The 22,045-nt window shown below is 41.3% G+C and overlaps 1 protein-coding gene across 1 annotated transcript in view; it reads left to right on the top strand.

Annotated features, from left to right (window-relative positions):
• Positions 1–681: 681 nt before the first annotated feature.
• The window catches only part of FAM83B (family with sequence similarity 83 member B), a 119,319-nt gene continuing 97,955 nt past the window's right edge, over positions 682–22,045 (top strand). Inside the window, exons 1-2 of the mRNA XM_030198977.1 lie at positions 682–765; positions 20,631–21,132. Of these exons, the coding sequence (XP_030054837.1) occupies positions 20,689–21,132 (444 nt within the window). The 5' untranslated portion in view covers positions 682–765; positions 20,631–20,688. The remainder of the gene's footprint in view (positions 766–20,630; positions 21,133–22,045) is intronic.

Here is a 22,045-nt window from a genome sequence, read left to right on the forward strand (position 1 = left end):
TAGAGAGGTGTGGTAGCACTTTTAAAGGTAATCAATAGAAATAAAACAAAATAAAACATGGAAAAGAAAATAAGATGAGACCTTTTTTATTGGACATAACTTATTACATTTCTTGATTAGCTTTGGAAGGTTGCCCTTGGAAGGTTGGAATGCTTTGATGTTTCACTTATATATACTGTCCTCTACCAACATTTGCTTATTTCCGATCTGACCAAGAAGGGCAACCTTCGAAAGCTAATCAAGAAATGTATTAAGTTATGTCCAATAAAAAAGGTATCATCTTATTTTCTTTTCCATGTTTTATTTTATGCAGTGAAACCCATTCACTAATAACCGTAAAATAACCCATCTTAACGGCAGTACAACTTGAAAACTTTCATCCCTCTTTCAAGAACACCAAACCTTCTCCTAAACTTTCAAAACCTTCCTCTTCTTGCTTATGGCTCTTCTGTCAGCCGTTGCAAATACATCTTTGTACTTTGCTCTGACAGGGCGGGGTTTTATGTTTAAACAGGTTCTACACAGCTTGCCTGACTGTGAAAAGTTTCATGTGACACCTTGCATGCTGTGACTAGTTTACCCACCCCTCTGCCTGGAGCACTCTCCTCAAGTGACGTGAACTACCTGGAATCATTTGCTGAGTTCTGACGGTTAGTAGATTAGCTTCGCTTTTAGTCTAGCACAGGATTTTGTACAGGGCAACGCCGTGGAACTGAAGAATCAAGCTCATTTCCAAAGTATTTCACATCGTGGAATATTTAGACAGTAAGTAGAGAAGTTTAACTTTCTTTTTACCCTGTGAGAATACTTATCTTAAACTTCTGAAGAACCCTTGGTTTATTATTCCCTGCTGTTTTATTCCTTGGTATTATGTGATCCTGAAAAAAAAATAGTGGGTATGCAAGTTTTATTTTTATTTTTTATTCCAGGGATTTAAAAAAAAAATAAGTTGTATAGTTAAAATAATTTTGTTTTCATGTGTATGAAACCAAAACATACCCAAGGATTTTTTTTATTTTTTTAAGCTCAGTGTTGTTTTGAATGAAATGAAAGAAGCCAAGAGTGTGTCAGTTCTTCCACTCCTAGAGGGTCATAAACAGTTTGGTTTTCAGGGGTCACCACAGGAATTAGCCTCTTTCATACACCTCCTGCAACAGATACATTGCAAGGATAGTCATGAGGGATTGTCTAACTGCCTAATGGTACCCCTTGCTGAGAACTCACAATGGAAAAGCATGCCCTGACAATTCCAGGAAGCTTACAGTCTTTGTTATGGGAAGAGGCAGAGAGAGAGAGAGAGAGAGAGAAACAAAGAGGAGAAGAAAATGAGAGATCTACTTTGTTTGTTAAGGTCCTTTGTCTTTTATATATGAATAAAGACTGGACTTTTTTGTATTAATAAAACAAGTGTTTTGTTTCTCTTATGGGTGGTGTGTGTCTCATCAGCTTTCAGAGGCTAAGATAATTTTAAGGATATTTTCAATATTAGTATTAAAGTTTATACTGTTATTTTTCAAATATTGAAAAGAGATATTTGGTAATTTTAATGGCTTGATAATTAGACTTTATGGCTTAATAGTATGCAGTGTAGAGATAATAGCCATCATGATGTATAAGAGGTCGATTTACAAGGAAAAAAGCGCGGGCAAACTATTTTTAATTAATAACTGCGGGTTTACCTGAGGTTTTAAAAATTTCCATACAACAAGAAGCAAAACATATAACAAAGGATATGTTGAAAGGGATTTATAAGTTGCATGTTATGTGCATATGGTGGCTGAAAGTTTAATTTAATCTTTTTGAATGGTTGCCTAAATATGACTTAAAATATATTTGCCCCACCCATGAAATTAAAAATGAATATAAGCTTTAAATTTAGGACACAAACGTGTGTGGTGGAGGTATGAGGGGGTATGCTAAAACCTCTAAATGTGCTATAACTTGCTTTAAATTACTGATGAAACATGTAAGCTAAATCTAAATCTAAATAAAAGCTTGCAGTATAGTTTGCTTGAAAAAAGATCTTGCAACACCACTTTTTCTTGAGGATGCATTTATTTATTTGTTGATTTTATTTTTATCTTGCATATTCAGATTTTCTATGTAGATAACAATAAGATGTATGCTATAGCCCATGAAACAAACAAACAAACACATACCGGAGTAATTTCCTGCAATTTCTGGACTCAAAAATGTTTCTCCAAAACATAGATGCAAGCAAAAACTTGTCCAAGAAGCACTGTGAGATAATCACTCTCTTAAGGCTGATTTTTGCCAATCAAACAGTCCACAGCAATACAGCAGCTCAGCAATAGAGGAGTCACCAGCAGATAAGAAGCAATTTAGCTTACTAAGTAGAATATCTGTCTGTTTTTCATGCCTAAGAATGTGTCAGTTTTCTGCTGACAAACTTTGCTTTCTTTTCTTGGAAGCCTGATGCAAACTCAGGGCTCCTTTTACAAAGCCATGCTAGTGATTTCGGCATGGCAAATGCAACAAAGCCCATTTGCCACGCCGGAATCTCTTGTTTGTCCTGTTTGTCTGGCCTAATTAGATTGTAAGCTCTGTCGAGCAGGGACTGTCTCTTCATGTTCAAGTGTACAGCGCTGCGTACGTCTAGTAGCGCTTTAGAAATGATAAGTAGTAGCAGTAGAAAAAGGAGACCTCAATCATCTCTCTGTTAACTGTGGGCAGAATTCTAGTTGGCGTTGAGCTGTGGTACATGGTGCTCTATGGGATATAATTATACCGGGCTGCAAACTATTCAGGAAGGAGAGGTTAGGTAGAAAGAGAGAAGGAGTGGCACTGTGGGTAAAACATAATATTAAAACAACACAGTTGCAGCAATACCAGTGTAAGGAGGAGACATTGTGGGTTAATCTGGAAAGAGGGAATGGATCACTGATTTATATCAGTGTGATATAGAGAGCCCCTTCAAAGTAGGCAATCCAAGAATCCCTTTGAAGTTAAAATGATGAAATATGTTGACACTCACCAGACAGGACTTAACAAAGTCTGGGTTTCCTATCACATTATAAACCATAATATTATTCTGCTTTGTCACCTCTGATCACTCACATGTCTCTCCCTGTTTCTCACACCCCACTCCGACCCCTTCCTTTCCCTTTGAGACTATCATTGGAATTTTTTTATATTTCACTTATAATCTGATATTTGTCATCATTTGCTCATTCTGATCTGGAGAAGAAGGTATTGCCTTTGAAAGCTAATCAAAAATAAAAAGGTATTGTCTTATTTTCCTCTGATCTGTTTTAATTCTATTTTATGCGGGGAGGAAAATCCTCACGCAAATCAAAGACAATGGAAACGAAAAAGTGAGGACAAGTGTGGAGGAAATCCAGGAAACTTTATTGATAATTAAATAACGACCTGGCACGGCTGTGTTTCGGCATCGTTGTCACTTCGCTTGCAATAAAGAATTGTTTCTTTATAGATGTCTGCTCCGGTTTTTAGAAGAGCCTACCTTTCCTACTTCTTGCTTCTGCAACCTTTTACGTAGGAACCAGTGTACCTCCACCCCTTTGGGGTGGTTTTCTTTGCTCTGGAGCTTACAAATAGGGAAGACGTTTCTGATTTTGTTGTAGGTGACCATTTGGGTCCAGTGATAGCTGGATGGTTCAGTATTAGAGAGCAGGTGTTGATAATTCATTCAGAAGTGAAAGTCCTAGATTAAATTTTGCTAAAATGGAGGAGAACCTCAAGGAGTCATCTGGATAGGAAATTATAGGGAAAGGAGAATGGTGAGCAAAACTGAAAATGAAAATGTAAGGAAAACAAACCTTTATCGTCAGGAAAGTACATAAATGGAAGAGGGTAACAAGGCCACAACAGCTTTCTAATGAAGCAGCCAAAAAGATAAGGGAATAGAGGTTTACACAGAAAAAGAGATCACAGAAAGAGGAAGACAGGCAGCTAGCAATGGGGCTGGGTAGGATACATGGGAAGATAGGGAAATTCTGACATCTCCACCCTCTGACCTTTGAAATGGTTATTTAGAGCCAGGAGTGGCTGCAGAGGTCTGCAGATGGACAGAGACTCTTCCTCTTCCACAAATGTGGAAGTAAGGAGGATGCTGGAAGCTACAAGGTGGTAGCCTGAGCTTGCTGCTGCTAAAACAGAGAAGAGCACAGTTTTGTTTTGTTTTTTTTATAATCCAATCCAGTACACAACAGATCTGAGGCTGCACAGATAGGTTGGCAAATCTAATCAATTACTTTGACTGGTTAATCAGAGATTTGACTGGAGACAGGGCTAGATGTAGTGTATTTGAATTTTAGCAATTTAATCTAATCTAATCTAATTCACAGTTTATATACCGCACCTATCCCAACAGAAGGTTCCAGGTGGTTTACAATTCAAGAACTCACAAAAAGTGAGGAATAACAAAAATACATCATCATATAAAATAAAAACATAAACTTAACCATAACATTTATAAAAAAAAAGGTTTCCAGCTTCTTATTTAACTGCATATAGTCTAGTTCTAAACAAATTAAGCCAGGTAAATTGTTCCACACAGCAATGGCCTGAAAAGAAAACAGAAGACCAAGCTGATGCTTAAATCGTATATTCTTAAAAACCAGATATTTCAATTGTTAATTTTTATGAACTCAAACAGAATTGTAAAAGCAGTAAGAAAAAAAAATTGAATTAGCAATTCAGGAGTATGCTCATATAGCACCTGAAAAAACAAGCATGCAGTTTTAAAAATAATTCATGCATGAACACAAAGCCAATGTAATTCTTTCAAATAACTAGCAAGGTATTCGACTCAGTTCTATATAGGTGACTTTTAAATAAACTGAGATTCCTTGGTATGGACGCTAAAGTAACTGGGTTAGAAACCGGTTGAATGGTAGATACCACTCCAAGGAAAGGGGTTTGGCAGTGCCATGCTGCTGGAATTTGTCCTTGGTTCATTCTTTGTATCATTTTCATAAAGAATATTGCACAAAACTACACAGAAATGTTTGCCTCTTTTGTAGATGATACTGATCTGCAACATGACAGACATCCTAAAATGCATGGAAAAGCTAAGTGCGGTTTAGTAAAGCTTGAGAAATGGTCTAGAGTTTGTCAACTAAAATTTTATTAAAAAAAAAAAAAGCAAGGCCATACGTTTGGCTTGCAAAAATCCAGGGACATGGCACAATCAAGTTCATCAGTGTGCAAAACAAGAGCAGGATGAGGAGATGATGATATCTGATCATCTTAAGCTAACCAAACAGCTGGATTAGAAATGGAATAAGCAACAAAGATGTTTTAGTGTGCATTGAGAGGAATGGCCAGTAGGAAAAAGGAGCTGGTAAATATACAAAACGATTTAACTGGCCACAAATGGCCGCTGACTGGTTAAATTGCTTGTTTGAGGCTATCTACTAATTTTCAGTGGCACTTAACCAGTTATCACTGCTGAAAATGAGCAGTTAGCGCCTAAGTGAAAACCAGCTATTTTGGGGCTGTTCCAGGGGCAGCAGTTGGCCAGTTAATATTCAGCACCTAACCGGCGAGGGTAACCACATAAATGGAACACATAAAACACAGTCCTATCTATAGCCACTTAAGTTCTGAATATTGACTTAACCTGCTATGAATTAGGTGGCTCCGCGTAAACTGGATATTCAGTGCTGAAGCCCGGATATGGCCCAGTATTGAATACCTGGAAATAATGCCGGCTGCAGTCTGCAAAACACTCACTGCCTCTGGCTCCTGAGGTGTAAGTAAAGCACAAAACAAAAATGCACCAAGGGCCTTCAATGAACAGGATAATGATCTTTAAAAATACAACATTCGGATCAATCACATAATGACCCTACATACTGACCGAACTACGTTGCGTTTGATATTTAGCTTAAGATTGGGATAAGGATTTCATTTTTTTGTGCCTTTGGCTGGAAAGTTTTTTACTTAGGATTTTTGATTACATATGATTCTTGCGACAGGCACTTTGCGCCGAAACATGGCCCGTTTAGGGTCATTATGTGATTGAACAGTGTTGTACAATTAAAGATCTTTTTCCTGTTCATTGGAGACCCTTGATGCTTTTTTGTGCTTTGGATTGTGTCTTGTACTTTGGAACCTTTCTGCACTGTCCCGAGGTGCATGTCCCGTTTGGAAAAATACTATGTAAGTCTGTAGTCTGTTTAGAATTGTCAATACAGTGGATTAGAGATATTTCAATTAGATAGAAAGATAAGTGTTAGTGCCTCCGTAAACAGGGCACAATTAAAGCATAGACAAACTATGCACTTGCCTCAAGGCCTGAAGTTTAGTAGAGGCCTTCTCAGATGTTTCTAAGACTGATTTTTGCCATGGTAAATCATCTTTCTGACAGAAAGAAAAGTGAATGGAGAACCAGAGCTATCACTTCCCCCTTGTGCATTGTCATCCAAGTATCAAGCATTTCCTTTTATCTGCTGCTGCTTCTTCCTTTGCTGATTTTGCAGTCAGGACCATGTGAGGTCCTGCTGGTGAATATCTCTGAAGGAGAGTAAAGGATTCTAGAGCTTTGTAATTGGTGTAGATATTTTTCCCTTTCGGAGGGAGCAGTGGCATAGCTACGTGGGGCCACAGGGGCTTGGGCCCCCACAAATTTCTTTTGGGCTCCTGGTTTTGCTGGCAGGGGTCCCCAACCCCCACTAACTGAAGCCTTCATCCAGCGCTGGTCACTGGTGCTGCCGCATTGCCTGTCCTGCTCTCTCTTCTCCTCACGTCCGGCGCGCTCAATTTCACTAAAAGGAGCATGCAGGATGTGAGGGGAAGAGAGAGCAGGGCAGGCAACATGGTGGCACCAGAGACCAGCTCTGGATGAAGGCTTCTGCTGGCATGGGTTGTGGATCCCCACCAGCTAAGGTATTTGCGGTGGCGAGGGAGGGGGCGGTGAGGCGGCAGGGGGAAGTGAGATGGCAGCGGGGGGGGGGGGGGGGGGGGCAGACCAAAATGTGCCCCCCACCTCGGGCTCTGGCTCCTTCCCACCATGAGGTCTGGTTACGCCCTTGGGAGGGAGCAAGAATTTAAATTCTTTGGCAAAACATGTGACGTTTCACAGACTAACAAGAACAGTGTCGCCCAACTTTTGTCCACAGTTGAAAACAATGTTTCTGCGATATCAATATTTTTGTGAACAAAGGCTGATGTGCTGTCCTCTTAGACTTCCTATGGATTAGCTGGCTTTGTCATGTGCCATTTTGCTGTTTATGTAAATGATCTGGAAAGCAAAAATGTAGGTTTTGAGCTTGGTTGGGATATGATTGGATGAAGGGGAGGTTGGTATTTAGGTTGATGGGGTAGATGAGCAGTTGCTAGAGCTAGATTATGGATGGATGGAGGAGGTTCAATGATATTTTAGGTGTTGATATTTAGGAGCCAATATTCAGCAGGACTTAACCAGACAGTGAAAAAAACAATCTCCCCAACCTTGGCTGGATTGGGTAAAATTCATATTAAATGAGCTGCTTTGCATAAAGTTGTATCGCAGCAGCTAATGAATTTTGAATTTAAATAAGCTTTCCTGCATAGCAAGCTATACACATAAATTAATTACTCACAACATACCATACTTGCATTTTTTTTTCATAGAAAGGGTTTTCTAGAAGATTGCATGAACAGCCCAAGATCAGTGGATAAATAATATCCAAGCACGTCCCTCAATGTAGAGGGCACACTTAAGCAAAAGCTTGGTGACTGTTATTATTTATTTCTTTACTGTATTTATATACCACATTATCTAATAGTCTAAGCAGTGTACAAAGCATACATTCACAATAGAATCAAACACACAAAAAGATTACAAAAACAAAAACTACAAAATGACTAAGGGCCTGATATTCAGCCGGTGGCGGGCAGCGCTTTTGCCGCTAACTGCGGATATTTAGCAAGAGATAACAGTTATGTCTTGCTGAATATCTGCAGTTAGGCACTGATGTGTTGTTTAACCGGTCAGCGGCCATGTCCGGCCCATTACATAGCTTTTGATACCGGAAGGTAAATATCTAAAATATTTCACTGCAGGGATGGAGGCAACATGGGCCGATTATTGTACCTCCTCTATCAGTGTTGCCATGCTGCCTTCCAACCTTTTTCAAGGGGTCCTTTTACTAAGCTGCGGTAAAAGGGAGCCTGCGCTTGCGTCAGCACTTGTTTTTGACATGTTCTGAGGCCCCCTTTTACCGCAGCAGGTTAAAAGCTGTCTTTTTTTTCTCAAAAAGAAATATGTACGGAAAGTGAACCATTTCAGGGGGAGCACTTACCGTCACCCATTGAGGTGGTGGAAAGGACACCCATGCTAACCCAGTGGTAACTGGGCAGTGTGCAGCTATGCCTGATTACTGCCAGATAAGGACAGATGCTACAAAAATAGAAAATATTTTGTAGCACCTTTAGAAATATAGGATACAAGCCTAACCAGGATTCATGGAGTAGGCCTAGGATACTAGTGTGCTAGGCCTCAGTGACTCCTGTGTGACTTCTGTATGAGTAAAGAACTCATGCAGAAATCACACAGGAATCACTGAGGCCTAGCACACTAGTCTCTTAGGCCTACTCCATGAAGTGGCAGGCGCTGGAGGTGGGAACTGCTGCTGGGCTCCTGTGGTAGCCTAGTGGTAGTTCCGGATTGGTGCACAGCAATCCTGTTGCCATGCACCAACCCTTTAGTAAAAGGGACCCCAAAAGAATAACCTGATCACCCCTGGCAGCAGAAGAAGCACTTGAGTGTGTCATCTCCAGCTACTGGGTCCAAGTCTCAGGATAATGGCTAGGTAATTTTCAGTTTTTATCAAGTGACTTAGCTCTACAATTGCAGGAGATGATGCAGTTGAGTACTTTTTTATTATATTTGTACCCTGTGCTTTCCCACTCATGGCAGGCTCAATGCAGCTTATAGGGGGCAATGGAGGGTTAAATGACTTGCCCAGAGTCACAAGGAGCTGCCTATGTCTGAAGTGGGAATTGAACTCAGTTTCTCAGGACCAAAGTCCAACACCCTAACCACTAGGCCACTCCTCCACTCTCTCCTAGCGAATCAAGCAATTCTTTTGAAGAAGAAGATCCAGAGACAGCACAACAACACTGTTAGTGGTAAATTCAGTGTCTGCCACATATATCTCCTTCCAAGCTCAGTAGAGGTGTAAAGTTTTATGGGACAAGCAGGGGCGTATCTGTGTGGGGCCACAGGGGCCTGGGCCCCCGCAGATTTTGCCCCGGACCCCCCTACCGCCGTTAACCCTCCCTCCCTCGCCTACCGCCGTCACCTACCCTGAGGTCCGCTTCCTCCAGCTTTTTAAAATATTGCTTCAGCTGGCGGGGGACCCCAACCCCCCGCCAGCCCAGCCGCGATCTTTAACTTTTTCATCCTGGTCGTGCAGCACGCTGTGAAAGCTGCATGCATCTTTAGTTCCAGTTGGATGGAGTCTGACGTCGCAGCACGTTGACGTCAGACTCCATCCAACTGGATCTAAAGATGCATGCAGCTTTCACAGCGCGCTGCACGACCAGGATGAAAAAGTTAAAGATCGCGGCTGGGCTGGTGGGGGGTTGGGGTCCCCCGCCAGCTGAAGCAATATTTTAAAAAGCCGGAGGAAGCGGACCTCGGGGTAGGTGACGGCGGTAGGCGGGGGAGGGAGGGAGTGTTAACGGCGGTGGGGGGGGGGGGGGTTGACGGCGGTAGGGGGGGCTATAATGTGCCCCCTCACTCTAGCCCCTGCCCCCCCTACCTCAGATACGCCCCTGGGGACAAGTAAATGATGCATGGGCTGGATAGGGGGAATGTCACTATCAACCTCCAAGGAAAGCCCTCAAACAAAATTGAGTTTGAGGACCCAGAATCAGAACTTATGCCAAAGCTGCAAATGTTATTCTTGCACAGTTTGGGTTGTTTTGACACATTTTTCTATCTACTGAAGAAATAGAGGTCATTTTAGAATAGTTGTGAGCATATGCATGTATAAAATAGTGGCCTCTACATGTGTGAACTGAATACATATATGCCACGAGATATATGTATTGTAAGGAAGCATGTTCTGGGTATAGTCTGAGCTGTCCAAAAAATATTTTCTTTTAGTTCACACCTTGCTCAGCAGTAGCTCAAGGTGAATTACATTCAGCTACAATAAGCATTTAAGTATCTCAGGAGGGTTCACAACCTGAGATGCCCTTTTACTAAATTGCAGTAAAATCTGGGCTGAGCACGTTTTAACATGAGATTTCCCTGCATGCTAAGGCCAGATGTAATATGACACTAATGGGAGGTTTCAAAAAATATTTTATTGCAGGTCAGGTGCTAATGTTGGTAGTAGCACGTGACACCTGCATAGATTTAATTTGGGAGCACCTGTACTGCCTCCTATGAGCTACTCATAATACACTAGCTGGATAAGGCAGGAACACCTACTCTGTGCTTGTGATATACCCCATCCTATAATATATATTTTTAAATAGATAATGTGCTGGTTAGCATGAACAGGCAGACAAATTACCAAAAATAGCTTAACGTATTAACTGTTGGATTCTCTATAGTGCGCCTAGGGCCCTGTTTACTAAGCCGCGTTATAAGTACATTAGCGTTTTTAATGCGCATTAACCATGTACGCACGTTAACTGTGTACGTGCTTACAATATCTCTATAAGCGCCTACACGGTTAGTGCGAACGCTAATTGTAGGCACATTAAAAACTCCAACATGCCTTAGTAAACAGGGCCTCTAAGGATCCATGCCAAAATACAGGCATATTCTATAACAATGTGCGTAACCTAATTGGCTTAACAATCTAATCAGCATTGATAACAGGAATAGTGTAGTAACCTAGTGGTTAGTGCAGTGGACTTTGATCCTGGAAAACTGGGTTTGATTCCCACTGCAGCTCCTTGTGACTCTGGACAACTCTCTTAACCCTCTATTGTACCACCTTGAATGTAGTTGCAAAAACCACATAAAGGCAGTATATGTCCCATTCCCTTAAAAAGAAATAATTAGAATTTACACACACAATTTGCTAAGTTTATTCTGTGATTAACCACCTAAATTCTAATGCATGCAGCTAAAAAGAGGTGTGGAAATGGGCATTCCCAAATTTACGTGTGTAGTTACAGAATATGGACCAGTGTGTGTAAATCTACACATGGAGGTTTATGCCACAATTTTGTTGGTGTAAATGGAGGCACATAGTTTTTAGGTGCTGGGATATCAACTAAGCGTATTCTATATACCATGCTTAAATCTAGGCACCAGTTATAGAATACACTTAGGCGGAAATGTTTACCATGTGGATTTTCTAGGAGGGCGCTAGAGGCCACTAGGGCCAGACTAACACCTGCATTTACCTTCACACTCATGATCATTGGGCAAACAGCGCCCACGCTCCTCAATACTTCAGAGCTCATTTAAATTAGATTTAACCTTAACCTTACTCCAGCTCAGAGCTGGTTTTAGTGTTAATGCTCTGCTCCCCCCCCCCCCCATCAGAGTCAGGCAGCCAGGGTTGCCACCATATTTGGATCCTCGGACCCCTGCTAGCGCTTCAACCCTAGTGCCCCCCCAAGCCCCCAACCAGACAATGACATGGGGGCAAGGGCCTGGGGGACCGGAGATCCAGTGGAACTCCAGCCCCCCTAACCCCCACCACAACCCCTCCCCCCCCAAAAAAAATAAATCCCTGGTGACCCAGTGAGATGCTAACCCAACTTCCCCACTTGTCTTGGGGGGGCACTGGGCCACCAGGGCTGAGCAACGGCGGGGGTCCAAAGGACCTCCATTTCCTTCATTTTGTAGGTCCAGGCTATTAGCTCTAATCATGGGGGCGTTATTGTCCTGCGCTGTTCTGGCACTAATTTTAGAGTGCTGTTTGTAACAGTGCAGGGTTTGTGATCATTGGGGCATAAAAGCTTAATATTTGTTAGTAAATGACCCCTACATTTTGTACCAGAGGCAACGGAGGGTTACAACTTGCCCATGATTTCAAGGAGCAAGGTGGGATTTAAAACTGACTTCTCTGGATGTAAATGTAGTGCTTTAACTACTAGGCTACTCTCCCACTCTGTTTAATGTAATATAATGTGCAGGTATTCCCAGTTTTGCAGAGGAGTATTAGCATATTAAAAAAATATATTTCTCTGTAGGCTTTTGCATCTCTTCTAAGGCATGCATAAATGTCAGCCAGCTGCTTGTTTTGGACAGAGATTTAGAAGAATGATTGAGAGGGCAATATTTAAAATGTCATTATAATGTAAAAAAAAATGCTTTTAAGAACCTGGATCTTTAATTGGCTGTTCTTATATGTGGAATTTTCTAGAATACAGAGCTTAAGTACTGATACTTTCAAATGTACATAGTGAAAAATCATCACTTACACATATAAGCATCAGTACTTAAATGTATACCTTGAGTATTGCATTCAGTTCTGGTCGCCATATCTCAAAAAAGATATAGTGGAATTAGAAAAGGTTCAAAGAAGAGTGACTAAAATGATAAAGGGTATGGAACTCCTCTCATATTAGGAAAGGCTAAAGAGGTTAGGGCTCTTCAGCTTGGAAAAGAGACGGATGAGGGGAGATATGATTGAGGTCTACAAAATCCTAAGTGGATTTTTTTTACTCGTTCCAAAAGTACAAAGACTAGGGGGCACTCGAGGAAGGTACATGTAAATACTTTAAAAAGAAATAGGAAATATTTTTTCACTCAATGAATAGTTAAGCTCTGGAACTCTTTGCCGGAGAAGGTAGTAACAGCGGTTAGCGTATCTGGGTTTAAAAAAGGTTTTGGACATATTCCTGGAGGAAAAGTCCATAGTCTGCTATTGAGACAGACGTGGGAAGCAACTGCTTGCTCTGGGATTTGTGTTGCCACAATTTGGATTTCTGCCAGGTGCTTGTGACCTGGCTTGGCCACTGTTTGGAAAACAGGATACTGGGCTAGATGGACCATTGGTCTGATCCAGTATGGCTACTCTTACGTTCTTACTTTCTAAGTGCATAGTGATGCCTCTATTTCTATACACATACATTTTCCTAAAATGCTTGCTCTCCCTGTATTTTTAGGAAAATACATATTCATTTCCCCTTATATGTAATTTCCAGAGGGTCCAGCTTTCATTAGGCCTTTTGTAAAAAGAGTTGGAAATTGTGAACATCTCACCTTGGATATTCATTTTATGACCTTGACACTATGCAGAATTAGGCTTCACATTTTGCAAATTAGCAATTCCACCTCATTGGGTCTTTTGTTGATATTTCAATCGGGACTGTAGCAAAGTATAGTTGCAACAATTCTACCACAGATGCCCCCTGATCTGCCTCACCCATTTCACCGCCACCAATGAGACGGAATTTTGGGCAGTTTTTAATGCCTCATATTTATTTATTTATTTATTTATTTTGATTTTGCTCACACCTATTTCAGTAGTAGCTCAAAGTTAGTTACATTCAGCTACACTGGGTATTTCTCTGCCCCAGGAGGGCTCACAATCTAAGTTTGTACCTGAGACATTGGAGGGTTAAGTGACTTGCCCTAGATCACAAGGATCAGCAATGGGAATTGAACTAGGCACTTCTGGATATCAAGACCAGTGCTCTAAACACTAGAATACTCTTTATGCTTTCTGTGGCCATACCGTTTGCACAGCCCTTGGTACAGTTCTGATATAGATAATAAACTTAATAACTTTAGGGGCATTAATTCATAGGTTAACACACATTAAATTGATTTAGCATGCATTAAAATTCTTAAGACATGCTAACAAAGCAAGGGGCCCTTTACTAAGCTGCATTAGATGCTAATGTGCATCTAACACAGCAATAAAGATCTAATTGGGACACACTTAAGAGATCTCTATTAGTTTTGCTATCTGTGCATGCTAAGCATGCAGTAAATATTTTTTAGGGGTGGAGAATGGGTGTAGTTAGCATGTCCATAATGGGTAAGCCCTTAGCGCCTTCTAAATAGAAAGCGGTCAAATCAGGGGGAATAAGAACACAAGAATATAGAAATGCTAAATAGTAGTAGTAGTAGGTTGTCGAGTAAGAAGAGTGAATCAGGCCACAGATGGAACAAACAGGGCAGACTCCGAGGTCAAAGAAGCAAGATAGGTTTTGAAGAAAATATTGCTTCCTTCGACCTCTAAGTCTGCCCCGTTTGTTCCATCTTTGGCTTGCTTCACTCTTCTTACTCCTCCTAAATAGGAGGCAGTAAGTGCTTCTGCAGTAATTATTTTAAATGGCCGCATCCTAATGCTAACATTAATACACAGCCAGAAATAAAACAAATAGGGAAAAAAACTCTTTTTAATGGCTGCACTAGAAATGGGCTTCAATAAATCAACTTGTTATGAGCGATACAGTTTATCGCGGGGGCAATGTTAAACTACAGAAGAAAATAACAGCCCAGCGCTCATACAATATAATATATACAGTGACTCACAGTTCACTAAGTGAGACCTCAGCAGCGATTCGTTTCACACAAGGATAAAACCCTTGTGGCTTAATAGTTCCCTCAACACTTTTCATTTAATAAATGTATAAACTCTTTTTGTATCTATCTATCTATCTTATTTATATTTTGCTCACACCTTTTTAAGTAGTAGCTCAAGGTGAGTTACATTCAGGTACCTGAGGTAATGGAGGGTTAAGTGACTTGCCCAAGATCACAAGGAGCAGCAGTAGGATTTTAACCTGCCACCTCTAGATTTCAAGACTGGTGCTCTAACCACTAGGCCAATCCTCCACTATCTATCTATCTATCTATCTATCTATCTATCTATCTATCTATAAATTTTAAATTTGACTTAAAACTTATCAGCATCAAAGATGTTTCATTACAGGACCATGACCACCAAAATGGCACATGTTTAGCTTAAGCTGCATCTAGGCGAGGTCCAAGAAAAAGCCTTATTTTACTGCTGCTTTAAACATGGGCTTAGCGCACCGGAAAGTCCCATGTTAAAACATGCTAATCCCATTTTTTATTGCATTTTAGTGAAAGGGCCCCTAAATTGTGCAAGGCATGCTAACGAATGTTTGCTAACGAATGTGCATCTCTACTGAGTACGTTCCCTTCCTATCATGCCCATATACATTGTCATATTCATATGGAAATGGAGTCACCCAGAATTTAGGATTAGAGTAAAGTTTTTAGCCTTTGCTTAAACATACAGTATTAGTTTCATGTGAAAGGCAGAAGTAGTGGTTTGTAAACAAGAAGACTGTCAAAGTTAAACTCAGTGCAAACACTGTGTACGTGATCACACTCTCTTCCCTTATGTTTTGAAACAGGATAAATTGAGTCTTAATATTCTGTAGTAACATCATTCTTCCTTGTTTTAATTAGCTAAGACACGTCCTTTATTCTTTCAGTTTATCCTTTTCATACCTGAATTAACCACAAACAGCTTTGTAAAGGTGATAGCATGCTGTTTGCCATTTTTGGATGATGTCACATTATCATCCACCTACCCTCCTCTCCTCCCTCCTGTACACATTAATTGATTCGATTTGCTTACTTTATTTTTTGTCTATTAGATTGTAAGCTCTTTGAGCAGGGACCGTCTTTCTTCTATGTTTGTGCAGCGCTGCGTACGCCTTGTAGCGCTATAGAAATGCTAAATAGTAGTAGTAGTAGTAGTAATTTAAAGCACACGTGGAGGAGGATTTCAGAAATGACTTACAAATTCGAATGGAGACATCCAGGTTGGGACATCTCAAGTTCTGCTAATATTTTAGAACAGGATCTGCTGATGTAGATCCTGTACTAAAAATATATTGAAAAATGGACATTTATGGGCCAGATATGTGTGTCAGGAAAATCCATTTTATAACCACAAATAGTATGTTCTGGAATAGCAACAATCACATCTATGTGCTGGAATATACAACCTTATGTCGGCCATTTTAGAAACATACAAATATATTTTTCCTGAAGCTGTCACAGAACCTGTTACACTTTGGGGGATTTTTTGGGGGGGGAGGGGGGGAAGGGTAGGGGCAGACAAAACCACTGAGGGATTAAAGCGGTGAGGGTGACCTCCCCTAATCCCTCCAGTAGAGTTCTGCTCAATATGAGCACTTTCCTGAAAACTAGGCATCCCAGATAGCAGGTGTAAGTCCCAACATCGTAAGAGCATACGAGTTGCCCTACTGGGTCAGACAAAGGGTCCATCTTGCCCAGTATCCTGTTTCTAACAGTGGTCAATCCAGGTCACAAGTACCTGGCAGAGTCCCCAAAAGTAACACAATTCCATGCTACTTTACCCCAAGGATAAGCAGTGGCTTTTCCCAGTTTTATTTTAATAACAGTTTATGGGCTTTTCCTCCAGGAATTTGTCCAAACCTTTTAAAACTCTGACACATTAACCACCTTTAACATTTGCTCTTGCAATGACTTACAGAGCTTAACTATATATATATGAGTGAAAAAATATTTTCTCCTGTTTGATTTAAGTATGGTACTATATAACGTCATGGATTGTCCCCTAGCCTTTGTATTTTTTTGACAGTGTAAACAATTGATTCATGTTTACTTGTTTAATTTTCTCAGGAGTCTTTCATGAGGGACTTTGACAAAAGCTTTCTGAAAAGTGGTTCACCTTTATCCACGTATTTATTCAAGCCTTAAAAAAAAAAGCAGTAAAGTGGTGCGGCAAGACTTCTCTTGTCTAAATTCTTATGGACTCTGTGCCATTAAATCATGTCCATCTATATGTTCAGTAATTTTGCTCTTTATAATAGTTTCAACCATTTTGCCTGGCACTAACGTCAGGCTTACTGGTCTGTAGTTTCCTGGATCATTCCCGGAACCCTTTTTTAAAAACTGGATATAGAGATGCATTCTTCTTCTAAAATAGGGAGTACATGTTTATTTAGTAGGCTCGCTCAAAACATGCCCATACCATACCTCCTTGCCGGATGCACATTTTTTGTTTTTCAGACATGAATATCCTAGTTTCAAAGAATCGAGATTTACATATAAACATATAATTACCATCTAAAATGCAAATAGTGCTTCTAAAATAAGCTCAATCAGACTATCAGGCTCATTTTCGAAAGAGAAGGACACCCATCTTTCGACACAAATTGGAAGATGGGTGTCTTTCTCACAGGGTCGCCCAAATCGGTATAATCGAAAGCCGATTTTGGGCGTCCCCAACTGCTATCTGTCGCGGGGATGACTAAAGTTCACAGGGGCGTGTTGAAGGCTTAGCGAAGGCGGGACTTGGGCATGCCTAACACATGGGTCCTCGACCCATAATGGAAAAAAAGGGCGTCCCTGATGAGCACTTGGATGACTTTACCTGCCTGAAATGACCAGATGACCACCGGAGAGAATCAGGGATGACCTCCCCTTACTCCCCCAGTGGTCACTAATCCCCTCCCACCCTCAAAACAAATCTTTAAAAATATTTTTTGCCAGCCTCAAATGTCATACTCCCAGGTCCATCACAGCAGTATGTAGGTCCCAGGAGCATTTTCAGTAAGTACAGTGCACTTCAGGCAGGCAGACACAGGCCCATCCCCCCCTACCAGTTACACTTGCTGTGGTAAATGTGAGCCCTCCAAAACCCACCAGAAACCCACTGTACCCACATCTAGGTGCCCCCTTCACCTGTAAGGGCTATGGTAGTGGTATACAGTTGTGAGTAGTGGGTTTTGGGGGGAGTTTGGGGGGATCAGCACACAAGGTAAAGGAACTATGTACCTGGGAGCAATTTCTGAAGTCCACTGCAGTGCCCCCTAGGGTGCCCGGTTGGTGTCCTGGCATGTGAGGGGGACCAGTGCACTACGAATGCTGGCTTCTCCCATGACTGAAGGGCTTGCATTTGGTCATTTCTGAGATGGGCGTCCTTGGTTTCCATTATTGCTGAAAATCAGAAATGACCAAGACTAGGGACAATCATCTCTAAGGACGACCTCAATTTAAGGATTTGGGCTTCCCCGGCCGTATTATCGAAACGAAAGATGGACGTCCAAGATAAAGTCATAAAAATGATAAGTGCTAAAATTGCTTATAAAAGTAAATTGATTTGCGAGTTAGCAACAATTAAAGGAGGTTTGACTAATGAGGATGCCTGCCTGTAACCACATCGTTAAATGAAAAAGCCAGCAGCAGAGCAGAGCGGTGCAGTTCAAGGGAAAGTGAATCTGCACTGGGTATCTGAAGTCTTTTACCTCTTAACAAATAATTTTGTGCAACTGTATAGTTTGCGTTAGAGACATTGGATTTTGAAGTCTATTTGCAAACACTGGATTGACTGAAAAAATTGAAAAAGGTATTTTTTGCAGGTGCACTGAAAAATGATTCTGTGCACGCCCAAAACATGCGTCTACACTACTGCAGGCCATTTTTCAGTTCACCTTAGTAAAAGGACCCCACAGTTTTTTGTTTTAGTTTGTGCTATTTTTCATATACACAGTCATGCACAGAAATTATGCAAAATCACTGATGAGCTGATAAATCATACACATTAGTTTATTAGAAATTTTGCAATAGTTAATTGAAGTGCGCAAAAACATAATTGCCTGATTTTCTACCAAACCTAACTACACTGCACAAAAGTATACTTTGTGAAAAAGTTGGCTATTGCAAGATATTTTCCTATTAATTTGTCATGGGAATCATTTGCATTTTATTCAAATTGCCTAGCAGTCCTTGAAATATATCAGACCATTTCTGTGGAGATTTTTTTCTGCCTTGTTCATGAGCCTCAAAATAGATTCCTCATGCACAGAGAATAATTTTTTACTCAGATTTAGGGAAAAGTGTGTATAGGGAATATGGTGATAGAGACTCATTAAACATGATTTTAGATAAAATCTAATAAATACCAGCTTGGTATGTAAGAAAATTATTCTGTATAAGTTTCCTTAGTCAAGCCAAGGAGCGAAACTGGTGGCAATTAATGTAGGGGAACTTAACGTGCAACAAAATTTGGACCTAACATGTATTAAAATGTGGGCCTTTCCCGCATGCTCAGCCTAGATTTAACATGGCACTTTTAAGGCCTTTTTTTCCCAGTCATGCACTAATGTTTCCGATAGTGTGTGAGACCTGCATGTAATTAACATGAGAGCACTGAGGCGGTAAGTGCTCCCGCATTAACCCTGTGTTACCCAGTTAGAGAGGAATTCATTAAATGTCACCCAAAGTTAGGTGCTGGTATAATGCACACTAAGGGGTCCTTTTAGTAAGCTGTGGGAAAAAGAGCCCTGCAGTAGCAGCGGGTGCTATTTTTCCCACGTGCCAGAGCCCTTTTTTCCACAGCAGGTAAAAAGCCCCTAAAAAAATGGCCATGTGGTAAGATTACTCTTACTGTGTGACCATAGGGGGGGGGGAGGGGATGGGAGCAATTACAAGGGAGCACTTACCATCACCCATTGAACTTCCCAATGCTTTGTAAAAGGGCTCCAAAATACAAATTCAATAAAGACAGTTTTGCGCAGACACCAGCCAAAGGTTGGAATAAATGCTCAAACCCAACTACTGTCAATTAGGTGCAGAAATTCAAGTATTCTATAACTGCTCACCTAAATAATGGGAACGCTTATGGCCTGTCCATGCCCTTCCCCTGGCCATGCCCCCTTTGGGTTGCTTGTGAGATAAGGTAGGTGTACAGGTTACAGAAGAATAGGGATGTAGACCAGATTCACGTGTAACTACTAATACCTGCCAATTAGCCCTTGGTAATACCACTAATTGATTGTTATCACCTATTTAATCAATTGGTTTAGCACGGATCTGTGATCTGTGCCCAGAATCCAGTGCTTAGTGTGCACTAATTCTAATGCAGTAGCTGGATAACACAGGAATGCCCACTCTCAGCCCATGAACCCCCCCCCCCCCCCCCCCCACTAAAAGATAGTTTTATAAAATGCTAACAGGCTTTAACACATTCTGCGGTAGTTTGTTCTCTCATGCAAACCCCACATTAAGGGCTTAGTACCCTTCAATTAAAGGGGCCCATAATTATTTATTGCTGTAGAAACCATGACGTCCTTTTACCAGGCCACTCTAAAAAGTGGCCGGCCCTGTTGTCAATGTGTGGGTTTCCGCAGCGGTAAAATGGCTGCCATTCCATATTTTTCTGTAATGGCCATTTGCTAACTTCCCCATTAGCATATGGCCATTACCACAGGAGCCCTTACTGCAACCTATTTAGGAGGTGATAACAGCTCCCACGCTAATCAGGTGGTGTGTGGCAAATCACCTGAACTATCCAATTAGCGCAGGTATGCCAACTATCCACCCATGGGCACGCCTTCCGCACTAGAAAATAAAAAATATTTCCCACGTGAGATTAGTGCACGCTACGCAGAAAACTATTGTGGGACACTTAAGATTGTAAGCTCTTTGAGCAGGGACTGTCTTTCTTCTATGTTTGTGCAGCGCTGCGTATGCCTTGTAGCACTATAGAAATGCTAAATAGTAGTAGTAGTAGTAAGCACATCCAGCGGTAGTGCTCCTTTGGCGCATGGTTGGTCTATGTTAGGCCTACTGCCCCTTTATTAATAGGGTTCCCATATGAATAAATTCAGTTTTCCAACTGAGCAGGGATGTTGTTATATGCTTCTATAGTATTGTTGCCTACAAAGTGCCTAAAATAATCAACTTCTTTTTTTTTTTCTTCCAGATCTATATGGGCCTTGCTCGAATGAATATTTAGGTGTTTTACTTTTATTACCTTTGAAATGGAGTCATTATCTCTCCTTTCTTCTCTGCATGATGAATGCAAATCAGAAAACCAAATTGAGCCTCATTACAAAGAATGGTATCGTGTAGCCATAGATAATTTGATAGAAGGAGGAATCACAGCATACCAGGAGTTTCTTAAAACGGAACAGGTTACAGAGTTTCTGGCAGAGGAAGAGCTAAACTATATTGTGAATAATGTTCAGAAAATTCCAGACAATATGGAATATGGAAGTGACGAAAGTAACGATGATGGTTCTTCTTCTGGAACTTACTGGCCTATTGAATCTGATGTGGAGGCTCCAAATCTTGATTTGGGGTGGCCTTGCTCAATGCCTGGACAATCTGGAGGCACACACATCGATCTGTATTTTCATCCACCACGAGGGCATCCATACACAATAAAGGAAACTGTCAGGAAAATGATAAAAGAAGCACGCCAGGTAAAACACAGCTTGCAGTAAATCTGAGTGAGAGAGATCATTCTCCATGTGCTATGGCTTAGGAATAAGGTTCATTCTTGTCAAGATATGTGCAAAACTAACCCATTTGGAGAAATTGTCTTAGATGTTTAAGTGTGTATTGTAGAAAACTACTTCAAAACCAAACCGAACTCTGATCCTTTTCTTCCCTCTTCCAAAGGTATGAAGGCTCATATTATAAAGAAGACATTGGAACTGAGGTGTTCAGGGGTCAGAACACACTCCATTTTTGCAGTAGTTTAGAAAAGGGTCTGTCAGTTGTTCAGTTAGCTCGGGAGCACCCATTCTCTAATCATTGCTGTTAGGTCAGCATGATAGTCGTTACTATGCTTGTGGGCTAACAGATACATCATGCTAATTCACATACTAACTAGTAACTGCTTAGAACACGATAGTAAAGAGGCCCTACAATCACTTTTGTAGCGATGTCACACAAACCTATTTTCTATCCCATTATAAACTATAAAATTATATTACTTTATCACCCTTTTATCACGCATCCATCTCTCCCTGTCTCCCACCCACCCAGCTCTCCCTGTGTCTCACCTAACCCACCCCACACTCTTCCTGTGAGACTGTCATTGGAATACTTCTATGTTTCACTTATATATTCTGATATTTGTCAAATTGCTCATTATGGATCTGAAGAAGAAGGTATTACCAGGGGCGTAGCCAGACTTTGGCAGGAGGGGGGTCCACAGCCCGAGGTGAGGGGGCACATTTTAGCCTCCCTGGTGCAGCCGACCCCCCCCCCCCCCCCGCCACTTTTGATCCCCCCCGGCGCCGCCACCGCTGCCACCTTGGACCCTCCCCCGGAGCCGACGACCCTCCCCTGTGGACCCCCCTTCCTGCTGCCACCAACCCTCCCCCACCG

This window comes from Microcaecilia unicolor, chromosome 3 (genome assembly GCF_901765095.1).
Source record: "Microcaecilia unicolor chromosome 3, aMicUni1.1, whole genome shotgun sequence".
Classification (NCBI taxonomy): domain Eukaryota; kingdom Metazoa; phylum Chordata; class Amphibia; order Gymnophiona; family Siphonopidae; genus Microcaecilia; species Microcaecilia unicolor.